The 14,190-nt window shown below is 39.8% G+C and overlaps 1 protein-coding gene across 1 annotated transcript; it reads right to left on the reverse strand.

Moving 5' to 3' along the window:
- Positions 1–865: 865 nt before the first annotated feature.
- Positions 866–2,353, reverse strand: LOC116849360. Its single transcript, XM_032826446.1, has 4 exons — positions 2,030–2,353; positions 1,689–1,860; positions 1,433–1,561; positions 866–1,171 (listed from the first exon to the last, which is right to left on the reverse strand). Exons 1-4 carry the CDS (start codon positions 2,149–2,151, stop codon positions 935–937), a joined length of 660 nt encoding a protein of 219 aa, XP_032682337.1. The 5' UTR covers positions 2,152–2,353; the 3' UTR covers positions 866–934.
- Positions 2,354–14,190: the final 11,837 nt, after the last annotated feature.

Raw genomic sequence — 14,190 nt, forward strand, 5'->3', positions numbered from 1 at the left:
TATATATATATATATATATATATATATATATATACATGTATATATATATATGTATGTATATACATATATATATATATATTTAAAAGAGAGCGAGAGTGCTCTACACTTCTTTGCGAGAATACGAGCTTTGGGTAGAAATTTGAGGAGTTATCAAATTAAACAATACAAAAGTGCAAATAGTTTGTTTAACGTGATAAAGGGACGAACGTGATTCGACCCCGAACGTAATTTTCGTCTTAGTTGTGGGTAGCCCATGTGAGAAACTCGCGGGCTTCCGTGATAAAATGCGCATTCGATTGGTAAACGGGAATATCGAATTTACTCTATCTTATTCTCTCTCTTGAGCCTATATAAACATTCATATTATATTCAACAGAATTAGTTAGTATATACGTTTGACTGGATATTGTAAGGTCGAAACCCGTGTCTCAAGTGAAAATAAACCAATTACTATCGGAAAATTCTCTCGAATCGGAAAACATGTACATATGATCGATATTTAAAACAGCGATCTTTTCGAACAGTTCGCAAGCGTTTATTACTGTAACAAATCATACGGTGCCTAGATACTGGATTAATTTCGAGAAAGGGAAATAGCGAGTATGTACGTAACTTTACGTAGGACTTGGTGAATACAAGAACATCGGTGAACAATTATAAACGTCTTATAATACTATGTCAATGATGAAATAAAAATACATTTTATATTCTACAAATCGTTGCGATCTTTTCGGCACCCTTATAATTTCATTAAAAAATGTAATGCCATTTCATAGAGGGGAACAATTAATTTGTATTATCAGGTAAGTACTGGGATACTTAATGGTTCATTAATAGAATGGAGTTTGTACATGAATGATAAATATTTAAAATCAACATTATTTATTTTATAGTAAATAACTACAAAGTATGTATATATAAAATTAGATAGAAATTATTTTTCAATATACACTTTCGATGGTTTTTTTTCTTGCTCAACTAGATAATGTATGTTTAACACACGAAGATAAGATTTGATTTGCAAGTGTGTCATATAACCACCAAAGAGTGCTTGAAGAATGCAAAGTAATGCGATATTGGGAATCATGGGTTTATAAACCTGCCGTACAATTGTAAGAACTTTTTTAAACTCATATGCATATGGCATATTGTGAGCTCCACTGCCAACAACCTACAAGTCAAATATGCAAGTATGTCAAATATGTAAGCATGTGTATATAAATTTTAACATAAAAATTCAAGGATGATTTATGGTACAATATGTAATTTACCTCATATAATTGAACCTATATATATATATATATATATATATATATATATATATATATATATAAAATGTAAAAATTATAATTATGATTATGACATATCTTAGATGTGATAATTGATTATATATAATTGATATATATCACAATGACATTAAATTTATATTCACCGCAAAGTTAATAAGTGGTGTTGTAAGTACTGGTACAACTAGTCCAAAGAATGATTGTATTAAAGCACCTCTGAATTCCAAGCATAAGGGACAGGTCATCTCTAATAACAGTATTTTGTCATAGATAATCTAAAAGTAATTTATTTGGCATTATTCCTTGTTGGATCATTGTTGTTGAGTATTTTTATCCTTGATTGAACTTGATTAACTTTTGTTATACATATATATACACACATATGTATACAATAAATAATACCTGTGTATGAAAGAGAGTTGTTAAAATGGCTGGACCTGGTACAAGAGTGATCATCGAAAGCATCTGGCCAATAGAGCGTAGTTTTAATATCCGTCTAAACCGTCTGTTGATGTACCAAGCCGATAGTGATGCCGCTATACCAAGAACACCGCGTCCATGTATCAGTGACCATCTGGGTAAAGATTCATCGTTTTACGAGTGTGTCGTTACGCTTACATGTTCAAGGTTCCTTGTACTAGATCTGAATATAAATAACAAATAATTCAATTCAAAGGAACGTGCTGTCAGAACGAAGAAAAATAGCGGCGATTTTCGGTAGGAAATGCATGATGATTACGTACACCTCGCTTTGTGGCTTCCAATTTGCAATGAGCGACATTTGCGTTAATAAAGCCTCTGATTTCGTTAATATCACAGCATTTTTCGGTAATTTGTGTTTTATCTGTTCCTTAATTATATCCATTTTTCGGCGTTCTCTCTCCTCAGGTTATGAGACACCGACACCACGCACTGCACACTGCTGCACATGTAATCGCAATTCAGTGTATTTGTTTTGCTGGCATTTTTAGACTCGGCGGATTGGCTATTATTGCAAGGTGTAGTTCCAAAGTCTCCGTTACGAGTCGCTACGAATCGCTACATCTTTGGTAAAAAATTAAGGTTGTAGTATAACTCAACGACTGATCAGAAAAACATTGTATTTTGCAATAGTACAACTCAACAAGCGGAGGCTTTTCGCCTTTCGCTCTTCTCCTTTCTTTTTTTCTTCTTTTCTTTCTGATAAATGAGTGCGTTAAATATTATTAATAACAATTCGTTAGGGATTTTAAATAGTTGTGAAAATATTAAAAATTAATATATCATTTCTTATATTTTAAGATACGATCGATAATTAGGTGTAGATATGTTCTATTGTATCTATTATTTGGATGTTCTTTTTTTCTTTTATTATCAAAGAAAGAAACGAGAGCAACAAAGTGCAAAAAGTGTAAGTAACACCTCATACCAAAGGACACATCGTTTAAACCATAGACATAATATATCTAGACCGAGCGTTGAGGAATTCGCGCGAACGCATGACGGGAAGTTGGATCGAGCTGACCGCACTAAAGTGCAGTTCAGCTCCACTTTCCTGGTATCTGTACGGATAGAAAGTCACAAACGTTATATTTGGCGACTAAATAATTTTTTATTTGCTCTTTGCATTATTATCGAGGTCGGTACAGAGCCTGATTTTGCAGTTGGCCCCTTATAAATTTATAACATATTAAAATGTGAGCTCAATACTGCACCTGCGTCGAATATTCAAATAATTTATTCGATATTTATTTCAATCTTTTCTCCCAAAAATCGTCTTGTACCGACTTGCAGACGTTTATCCTGATTACAAATACTGCAATTATTAAGCCATTCTTTCTGTATTTTGGCCACGATTTCTTTTCTACATTTGCCTAGTTCGTGGCTCTCCGCCAGATATCTCTAATATGACTCCTGCAGACCCTTATGCAGGATTCATACGTCCGATGCGTCCGATGTCCGACGTACGATGTCCAATATCCAATAGGAGAATAGCTTTCTAATAGAGAATTCAATTCTCCATTGGAAAGTTGTTCTCCTATTGGATATCGAATGCAGTATGAATCCTCCATTGATTGTCTTGAAATAAGATTCGACTATGAATACCGTCCTATGGTCTAGATATATTATGTCTATGGTTTAAACAGAGAGAAGCATGAGAGCGGCCACCAGCCTGATTTCAATGGCCAGAGCTAGGAGCATTTTTGAGACGCCATCTAACAAAGTGCGTCTTTACTACGTTCATTAGGCGCATTTTCGCGATGGTAATGATACGCCTGGTTCGTGCCCGTTACTTCCGTACAATGATAGTAAGTTAGAAAAAGATAGATATCCAATCACTCTATCCTTGTCTCACTATTGATGAGTAGACCGCGCGTTGTAGGCACAAAGCGAGCGATATTATCGCAAAACTAGATCATCTCTCACCAGTCTCGTCTTTCTCGCGCTGCGTTCTGCGTAATTTTGCAAAGAAAAAAGATTTGGAAACTGGATATAAAACAATAAATAAATATACAAGCTTCCCAAGTAGCACAGCAGCATCTGCAAAGCGCTCAAAAAGCGCTTTGCAAATGCTTTGTGCTAGGTGGATTAAACCTAGTTATTGTTATATACTTTTATTATAAAAATATATAACAATAACTGGGCAACGGCGATAATAACTAATTAAAGATGAGGTTAAGAAATTGTCGTAACGCTCGAGTTGCTTTCCTATCCGTAATAGCAATAATTAAATAATAACCGAATAAATTAAATAAGAACTAAATAAAGAAGTAATAATATATACTCGAGTAGTAAATGGTAGTGATAATATTTGCTCGACAATAGTGTGATAATATTCGTGAGTGGATAATAACGAAATAATAATGATCGAATAATGGGTAATAACAATATCTAGGTACGGCTCTAACAAAAACTCTAGACTTCACAAAAACTAGTAAACCGACCGTCGTAACGGCCGCTCGGGTCGTTGACTGAGCGGCGCTGGGGCGGCGCTGGGGCGGCGCTGGGGGGGAGCGGCGCAGCCAGACGCGCGTCACGCCATAACGCTACCAGCCGCCGAGGCGAGTACATCGCGAAAGTTGCCGCGTTATTTTCTAAATTATTTCGCGCCGATTTTTAATACCGCATTTTGACTTCGCCACAATTAAGGCAATAATTAACACGAATTGAGACGCGTACTTATCACGCGAGCAGGTGTTATGGGCTTTACCGTAACGGGTAATTACCGCATTTAATTTACTTTTTTATTTGTTGGATACAGAAACGTTGCGACCGAGTTCCTCAATGCCGATCAAATATTATTATCATCCATTTATTATTTAAGTATTATTATTTCTTTATTCGATTGTCATTTAACTATTTTTATTACATATTGGGAAGCAACTCAAGCGTGCCATTACGACTATTTCCTTACCTCGTCTTGCTGTGGTGTGTAATTAATTGATATTATCGGATATTTATACGGTTGTCGATCAGACATTATTATCATCACCTATTAATTAATCGGGTATTATTATTTCTTTATTCGGCTATCGTTTAATTATTTTTTATTGCACATTGGGAAGGAACTCGAGCGTGCCGTTACGACAATTTCTTTTCCTCGTTTTGCTGTCGCGTGTAACTAATTGATACTAAATTATTAAATTACTAAATTAATTTAAATTTCTGTCACAGAGATCCAATAGAGCAGACGCAGTTACGCGACTCTAGGGGATGCGAGGACTGGGGGATGCCGCGCCGGAGGATTCGGCTTGGGCCTGGCAGAGTTGGCGCGAAAGTAAGTTTCACTCATTTGAATTCATAATTTCGATAAATCCGACAAAACTGAAAATTCTCTTGTTTGAAATCGAGTTCTTTAATGCCTCCATTGTTATGTGTAATACTAAATTAAATCTGTTTTCTGTTGCAGAGACGAAGCAGACGACCAGCCAACTCTTAGGGGCTGCTGCGCCGGAGGATCTGGCTCGGGCCGAGCGGGGTTAGCTCGAAGGTAAGCTACATTAATTAGTATTTGTTATTAGAAATCCGACAAGATTGATAATTCTCTTGGTCGAAATCGAGATAATTTGAATCGAGTCAAAGATTGCGTTAAATCGTTATTACACGTGGAAAAAATTTTTTCTGAGTAACATCACCACTTGAAAAATTTTTATTTGTTCTGATTAAAAGATTTATTTGCAACGTCGAGAAAAAGAATAGTGGAATATTCCAAGTGTGAATGCATTCCGAAAAATTCTTCTAGCGTAAAAAATATTGTTTTTTTTTTAAATCAATCTTCTTCACTTAAATTGTAATCAATGCACGAATCTAATCGGCGAAATGGCATTTTTCTGTTTCAGAAATGAAAGCAGAATGTGGCTACCCTGATCGGCGGTTTGGTGAGTCAAAACAAGAAACATTGATAATAGAAAGACAAAATGTCTTTCGTAGTAGTGCATGCTTATCGAATCAATGCGATTTACTTTGCTATAGTTGTAATATGTGTACGTGCCGTCCAATAAAAATCACACTGCTCGAAACAATTAGAAGATCGCTTTTTCAAATAATAATATTAGTAATAATGCATATTTTACATAAATTGGGCAAATAAATTTTCAAGCATTTTTCTCCCAATATATATATTTATTAATTGATTAACTTAGAATATTGATTGGTCGATGATTTTTGTCGAAGGAAATTTTGATTAATCAAACTCCAACACTATCTGGTAGAAGCTTAAAGTATTGAGTATACGCTCAGAACATTCAAAATTTTGAAAAATTATTATATTTTGTTGAATGCGATCTTCCAGATGTCTCGAGCAGTGCGCCAACGCGCAAAGAGATTGTGTCAACGCGCAAATGCGCCACAAAAAATGCGCAATCACATCATCCGCGTCATAAGTCTTCCGTCAGTTGTTAATTTTTTCAATTTTCTCTCGCGTAAACTTGAATCGCGATTGTATTTCAAAAAGTAGAGTTCATGCTTCGTTATTAAGTAAAATTCGATATCGTGAGGCACCTGCGCGAAGCGATCTAACGTGATTTGAAATAAAGTACCCGCAAAATTAATTTCACGATCGTCAGAAAATTTTCAGATTTCAATTTTTCACTTAGAGTTAAAGTTTCCTAACGCGACACAATAGAGACAATGCTAGCGATAACTTCGCGTTGATCCCTTGCGAAAAACGCGATGTACACAAGTTAGACATGCGAGCAGTTGTTTGTTCACTTATGCGGTGCGCGACAAGTTCCATGGAACGAAGACAAACGTCTCACGCGGTAAAATTTTTTGCGCGTGAATTTTGAATTTACTTCAATACTTTTGATTTCGTTACATTTCGAGTGAATTTTGAATAGAATATTTATCTCTATCGTTACAAATAGTTTTTAATTTTTCATTCACGCTCGCGTTCAAAATTATTAATTTGATAGGTTTGAGAATTTCTCGGGATCGTATTTGCGGAAGAGTCGCGAGCGAACTTTGCAAAAGTATTGCGGTTGTTATCCGCAAAAGTATTGCGGAGCTGTTACCCGCAAAAATATTGCGGAATTGCCTTTGCAAAAGTATTGCAGAGTTGTTATCCGCAAAAACGGAATTGCGGAATTGTTTCGCAAAAAATATTGCGGAGCTGTATTGCAGCCTACTACGCTGCACCCACGAAACGTTATATTAGGGATATTCCGTGTCGTACGTGAGAATTTTGCACAGATTACTTAGTCCACGCATCAAAAGATTTCGCGAGATTGGCCTTCGTGTGTTCCATTCGCTCGCGGATTCCGTTTTCTTCGTAAGAGATTCGCGTCGCGCGTGTATCAAAGCGATATACTACAATTCGATTGGACCGTTGCTGAATTCGTCACACATTCTCGTCGTTTATCCGAAAGGCCGACATTTTCTCGAAGATGCAGTTCGCGATATTTCATACGCAATTTGCAACTTGGAGTGTATCTCCCAAAAGAGACGGGATTTTTCGTAAAACCTCCGTTAGATTACCGCGGACGGGAGTGAATTACAGGCGACGCGGGACGCGAGGACCATTGCAGTGTCAGATGCAGTGACAGGATGACTGGTGGACCCTGGACAACGTGGGACGACGCGCAATGGTGAGCGCTCAATTTAGACGCTCATATGATAGACACAAAGCGTCACTTTACGTAGATTGCATGCACGTAGACGTAAATCGCATTGGGTCCGACGGGAAGTAAAGTAAGAATTGGAATTTGCAATTCGCCGTAGTTATGTAAGAATGATCCAACCAAAGAATTTAACTCTGAGATTTTTGCAATATTTCAACGAGTCAAGCACTTTCATTTCTTTAAGAGTACTAACTAGCTCAATCCTTAGAAAAAAAATGCAAAAAGACGCGAGTGGTCAAAAATAAAGAAACTGTTTCTTAATTCATTTCAAGCATCTATAAGGCTTGACTTTTTTCGATTGGATTAAAAAGATGAGAATGAAGTATCCATTGATAAAAACTTATAATTTTTTGAATTGGATCATTCTTGCATAACAATGGCCAATTGAAATTTCTACTCGGCAGGTTTTCTTCTCGTCGGATTATTTCTTGATGATATTGATACATTAACCTGATATATTTCAACATATAATATTTATATGCTCCGTATATGTTACATATGCTTTTTATAATTTATATATGTTATATAAATACCCTATGTACGCCTTATATACACTATTTGATTAATATAGTTTATAACTTCTTATGTCGTATTATATACGACATACCATCTTTTTGGAGATATTTTTTATGCATACGTGTTTGTTGTTGAACTGACGACAAATTAAATTTCGACAAATTAAAGACAATAAATTAAATTATTAAGCCGATCCAACCGAAATGATTCGATTATTTGTTAAATTATAAAGTCTAAATTCAGACCCGAGTGACTTAAGATTCCGCTAAATCATTAAGCCGAGATTCGAATCGTTGTGTCATAAGGCTCAGCTAAATTATTAAGCTGAAAATCAACCGGGCTGTCGTGTTTCCGCTAAATTATTAAGTCGAGATTCGAACCGGTGTGGTTTCTGTTTCCGCAAAATTATTAAATTGAGTTAGTTAAGCCTGGAAATATTTTTTAAAGTTTCTTAAAGAAATTTTCGCGTTAGCAAAGGTATATATTCGAAGGATGCGTATTTAGCTCTGCATTGTTTCTTGGATGACAATAAAAAAATTTTTTTACATTGCTGAAGTGTGGATTAAAGTGTAACCAAAAGTTCACAGAGGTTGATTATTTCATTCTCTTGGAAAAAATTCCCGAAAATCATCGATTTTTTCGCTTTCTAATTCAGGATACTGCCTTAAGCTGAGATTCGAACCGAGGTGTTTTGAGTCTTCGATATTATCCATATTATTATAAACTACCAATTCCAATAAAATGAATTATGGAGCAGATAATGCTCTTGGTGTCATCTTGATATCTTTAGTGGTAGTTTTCGCGAGAAATGCGCGAAAAATGCAATCGGTAGTAAAATGCTGTTAGCGACGAGGAAAAGTATGCACGCTTCCACGGCTTATTTAACGAACCGTTATTAATAGTATTATTATAATATTAATATTATTAATATTATTATAAATTCTGAATTCCAACAGGATAAATTGGGGAGAACTTTGTTTTCTTTGAATCACATCGATATTTTTTGTGGTTGCCGAGAAATAAGTAAAAAATATGAGCGGCATGTTTAAGCTTGTATATTTATTTATTGTTTTATATTAACCCCAGTAAACAGCCATTAAAAGATGTCGAAAAGATATCTAAAAGATATCTTATGCAACATTTTGTTGCATAAGACGTCTTTTAGATATCTTTTCGACATCTTTTAGACATGCATGTTTACTGGGACCAATTTTCAAATCTTTTTTCTTTGCAAAATTACGCAGAACGCAGCGCGAGAAAGACGAGACTGATGAGAGATGATTTAGTTTTGCAATAATTCGCTCGCTTCGTGCCTCCGTTTCACGGTCCACTTATCAGTGGTAAAACAAGAATAGAGCAATTGAATGTCTGTCCTTTTCAATCTTACTATCATTGTACGGAGTATAACGGGCACGAACCAGGCGCATTTTATCATTACCACCGCGAAAATGCGCCTAACTAACGAAGTAAAGGCGCACTTTGTTAGATGGCGTCTCGAAAATGCGCCTGGCTCTGGCCACTAAAATCAAGTTGGTGGCCGTTCTCAGGCTTCTTACTGGTTCAAATTGATCATACTATCGCACTTCATCACGAGATGGCAGCAGTTACACGTCTGATTAGTAGCGCCGCGTTTAGTTGGTGCATTGAATCAACTGTCCAGTACAAAATAATGGCTGCGAACGGAAGGTACGAGAACGTATTCGAATATCGAACAAACGCCCCATAGTGACAATATTACGGACATATTAACGCGTCCTTCGTTGTATTTGCCTAGCAACGTTCGCGTGATGAAATGATCTCGGGACAATTTTAACAGTGCGTTCGTCTCGAATTTATCATCGATCCGACTCAACCTCCTTCGATGGATGATGTCGATCGCGATGTAGAAAGACGGTTACGCTATGAGGTAAATCGATCTATTTACATCCAGAAATACTTACAGGAGATTTCGTCTTTATATCGTGCGACTTGTGCAACATCGGTCAAAAGTCGATCGTTGTAACACGCATATGTACAATACATAACTGGACTTCGTTAAATCGCTCGCGCGAATATCGTTCGTGTCATTGACGATCGCGACCACATCGAATTGTCAATACTGTCCACTTGCGAAATTGCGCTTATCGACATTCGCTAACGTATTGCTCGACATAGATTCCTTTTATTGTCGTAGCGACACCCGCCCTGAACGCCTTCATCAGCGGCTTGAATCAATCGGGCAATTGACGCGATTCTCGATTATTCCCAGCATTCATCAGCGCGCAACCTCAGTGACGTGAACGATAACGTTTCGAATCGGTCGAGCGCTCGGGCATGCTCGAGAACGGGAAAGTCGGGCGGCGCGATTATCGGGTAGCTGGGGTAACAATCGAATATCGACGGCTTCGCGTACGTAGCGGGTAGTAGGAGAGTACGCGGCGTGTGGTGAGCGAAGGGGGTTGTTTGCGCGCGGCGTAGAGTAGCGCGTGACGAGCGGCTGAGAGAGCGAGAGCGGTGACGTCACATTTTGGCGGCGGGCGGACCAATCCGGCTCGGGCATTCCACCCCTGCCAGCCAGTCGGTTTTCCGGCTGCTAGACCTAGCGGGACGCCATATTGCCCGTGGCCGAGTGGTGGCGGCGGCCTGAGTGTGTTTATATCGCGTTACGTTCTCGCACGTTCTCACGGGCCGTCGTGGCGGGTTCTCGCGAGTGACATTACGAACAGTGCGCGCGTCCGCAGACGCGAAACGGACCGTCGATTATCGTGACAGCTGGTGCCTGCGCGACGACATCCGTGCGCGACTCGGGGAAACCGGGGGTGTCGTCTGCGAACACGTCCAAGTGACAGTCGGCTGCGAGAGTACACAGTCGCACCTCGTCGCTCGTTCGTTCGTGTCGTCGCTTCGTTTCTCCGTGTGTGTCCTGCTGTGTTGGACTGCTCCGGAGCAGCGCCGTTCGGGAGCCGCTGTCGTCATCGCTATCATCGTTATCGTCATCGTTCGTCCCCTACGAGGTGCCTACGAGGGAAAGGTGGAAGGATGCCCGTGCGTAAACAAGGTGGTAAGCTCGTACATGTCTTTTAAACGTCAGAATATGGGCCGAGCGACGGACGGCGAAAATCGTTCGGGAGCGAAATCGTGTGCGAGTCGCGTGGGCAAGGCGGGAGGAGGGGGAAGGTCGGCTGCTGTGTGCGCGCGTATGTGTGTGTATGTGCGCGCACGGGTCACTCGGTCAACTGTCATTCGGGCTGACAGGTCGCGTGCGTCCCGTCCGATAACGCGTCGACGCTCTTCCGATATTGGATCACTACCCTCGAGAATTTACGGCAACGAAATGCCGCAGGAGTAAAAGGGTGAGAGGGGCGCGGTGGTTGTTAGCGGAGCGGTCAGGTGTTATCGTCTATCGTCGTTTAGGCGCTGTTCGCTGCACGACCTTGAATCGCGCGCGTCGTTAAACAACCATCGTGGCTGGCGCGGCGTGCTCCTGGATGATTATAGCTGCTTTATATCGTGCGTTTGGAAAGTGTAGAGGATCGCGCGAAATTTGTCAGAGACGATGGCCACGTGTAATGAGTATCTTGCCATCCCTTTTTGGGAGGGGTTAAAGGGGATAGTTCGCGTGCGCACACGGCCTTTTGATTCTCTCTCTCTCTCTCTCGTTAACCCTCGTATGCGAACCGTAACGACGTAAGGTTCGTTGCAAAACAAAACGTGTTGCGCATGACGAACGCTGTGAACACTTCTCGCTTCGGTACAATAGCACTACTGCAAAAAAAAGGATGAATACTAACCGCGTGATCGTGCGAGCGCGGAAATTGCGCGAATTCGAATTGCGAACTGCGCGTCGTCACATGGCGTAACAGAGAATCGACGAATTACTAGACTACTGTTGTATCACGCGTGATCGGAATGAAAAGAACGACTCTGGACGTACAAACGCTCGTATTTCGCCGAAACTCTATCGCCGAACGTATATTTATTAAATGTTACGATCCACGTGCGTGCGTGTCACGCGCGCAATTGATTACTGGTATCCTTTCACATCGTGGATATTTAGATTATTAATTTATTTGCGTTTGCTAAATACATACATACATGCATATATAAATATATAAATTTTATTATCTAACGCTTGTATCAAAACTTGTCACCTGAAATTCGTCTCATGTGAAATATTCAGATTTTTACTCAAAGTTAGATCCAAGTTTCTCTCAGTTGTATTATAATACATGTGACATTTACATCTGCAATTACGATTTAATTGAAACACTCTCATTTGACTCTGAATTCAAATCTGAGTGTCCACTTGATACGAATTTTTTAATTGACAACTATTAGTACGGGCCTAAAGTTGGAAACACAGAAAAAAACTTAAGCAGTAAGCACAGTCGATAAATCTTTTTACGGTCTAAGAATAATCGATCGTGATTGGTGAATTTTTTTACTATTTACATTTTTCTGTGTGCCATTTAGTTAAAAGCCCTTGTGAGAAAAATACACACTTGTAGCGTGCAATCGCAGTAAAATTCTGTCCTCGGATACTTTTATTCTCGGGATTGCGCTGGAGCTTTACGGAAGGTTATCTCTCGATTGTCTCCGTTCCCTTCGATTCTCGCACGTGGGTCGACCGTATCGTAAAGATGATATCGGAAGCAAGTAGACAGACGGACTCGTTTTCGCGACGGGAGTGCGATTTTCTTTGATGTAGGGCATCCGTTGCAATAATCGCACTATCGTCGTGGTTGTCGTCGTGGTCGTCGTCGTCGTCGTCGTCGTCGTCGTCGTCGGCGCGGTATAAGCCGGCGTCGGTGTTTGAACAGGCGCCAAGAAAACGCAATAATTTCGGCTCTAGGCGAGGTTCCATTTGCCGCGGTCTGCGACGAGTAACTCACGGCCATGGACTCGGTCATCGCGCGTATGACGCTTTTGCTCCCGAAATTGCACCGTGCTCTTCGGCCGTCCCGTCGCCGCGCCCTTACCCCTCTCGGCTCTCCCCTTCGTTCGCACGCTCTCAAACAACGGCGTATTTTAGCGAGCGCTCTCTAAAAGCCAACCTTGCTCCACAATCGCGCGCGCGAGATTTTAGATTTCTCTCGTCGGTTTATCGCGCCGACGTTAAAACTTGCATTATTATATGCGACCACGGTCGTGAGATAGCATTGACTGCGACGAGTTGCTATACGCGAATGCTTGTTGTTGAAAGCGCAGAGCGTGCGACGGAGGTGGTGCACGATGGGATTCTATGTGTTTTAGTCTTAACGACTTGATGAAATACAACGAGATGCTCGAAACAATTAGGAGATTATGCTGAGCGGATCATTTTTGTCGTAAGGTAAAAATACCAATTCTCGGACACACATCTAATCCTGGATATTGTTATTGTTTTGGTCTTTAAAGACCAATATTTACACTTTAGAATACATATATACATATTTTCATTCAGTATGTGCCCGGATATTAGCACTTTTACCTTATATTTCTATAATTTTTGAAGCGATTATTTACATAAGTTTTTTTTGCTATTTATATATTCTCTGAAATTGGCGAGAACATTTTTTGTGAGCTTTACAGGCTGTCAGTAAGTTGCCTCCTAGAATATCTTGGAAGCAAAAAACAAAGTTGACCTTCAGACATCTTGGAAGTTACTCAGAAAAAGCGTCTTATGGTGGTAACGCTTTTCCTTCCGAATAAAGTAACTCTGAAGATCTTTGAGGATTCCTCTTGTTTTCTGCCTTGTGAAAATAATTCAGGTGACAATAGTTATTGTCTTGCCTTGCATAAAGACAATGCGCCCACTTGTACTTTCTTACTCGTTTTTTGCGAACTTAGGAAGCCGCATTGGCGCTGTTTCGTTACGTTCAAATGATTTTCAGCGGTGTGCGAAAGTGTGTTGTATCTGGCGTTCCTTTTTGCTCGAATTTCGAACTTGACGTCCGAGCGCAGTTCGTTCCGGTCGGTTGGTTTAATTAGAATCGCGCAGCGACGATGTATGGGTGTTTGCCTGAAAGCGCGTTTCGTAGCCATGGCGGCGCGTAAAGTTTAAGTGGAATTTAAACTTGTCGTTTGGTTTAAATTTAACTCGTCGCTGAAATCGCGAGGGTGGCCGCGAGAGTCTCAAAGTCGCCGGGAATATATTTAACGTCGAATCAATGTTTAATTACGCTATCGTTGAAGGATCGATCGTACTACAATGGCTGGTTCTTGTAAGTAGATTTCTCGAGGCAGGAAGAGAAGTTTTAGAACCTCGCGCGCGTATAACCGGCCGCGCACTGAAAATGGGATATTGTTTTTAACTTTAGAATCGTGCGGTC

The sequence above is a fragment of the Odontomachus brunneus genome, unplaced genomic scaffold (assembly GCF_010583005.1).
Source record: "Odontomachus brunneus isolate Ranch 3 - 2012 unplaced genomic scaffold, Obru_v1 Obru_scaffold_113, whole genome shotgun sequence".
NCBI classification, from domain to species: Eukaryota; Metazoa; Arthropoda; class Insecta; order Hymenoptera; family Formicidae; genus Odontomachus; species Odontomachus brunneus.

What these genes read in the sequence shown, in the direction of transcription:
- LOC116849360 (XM_032826446.1), bottom strand. Translation starts at nt 2,151, where the DNA reads ATGGATATAATTAAGGAACAGATAAAACACAAATTACCGAAAAATGCT. An exon ending in CAACTCTCTTTCATACACAG is followed by an intron (nt 1,562 to 1,688) that starts GTATTATTTATT and finishes AATTACTTTTAG; the next exon opens with ATTATCTATGACAAAATACT. An exon ending in CACCACTTATTAACTTTGCG is followed by an intron (nt 1,172 to 1,432) that starts GTGAATATAAAT and finishes TTTGACTTGTAG; the next exon opens with GTTGTTGGCAGTGGAGCTCA.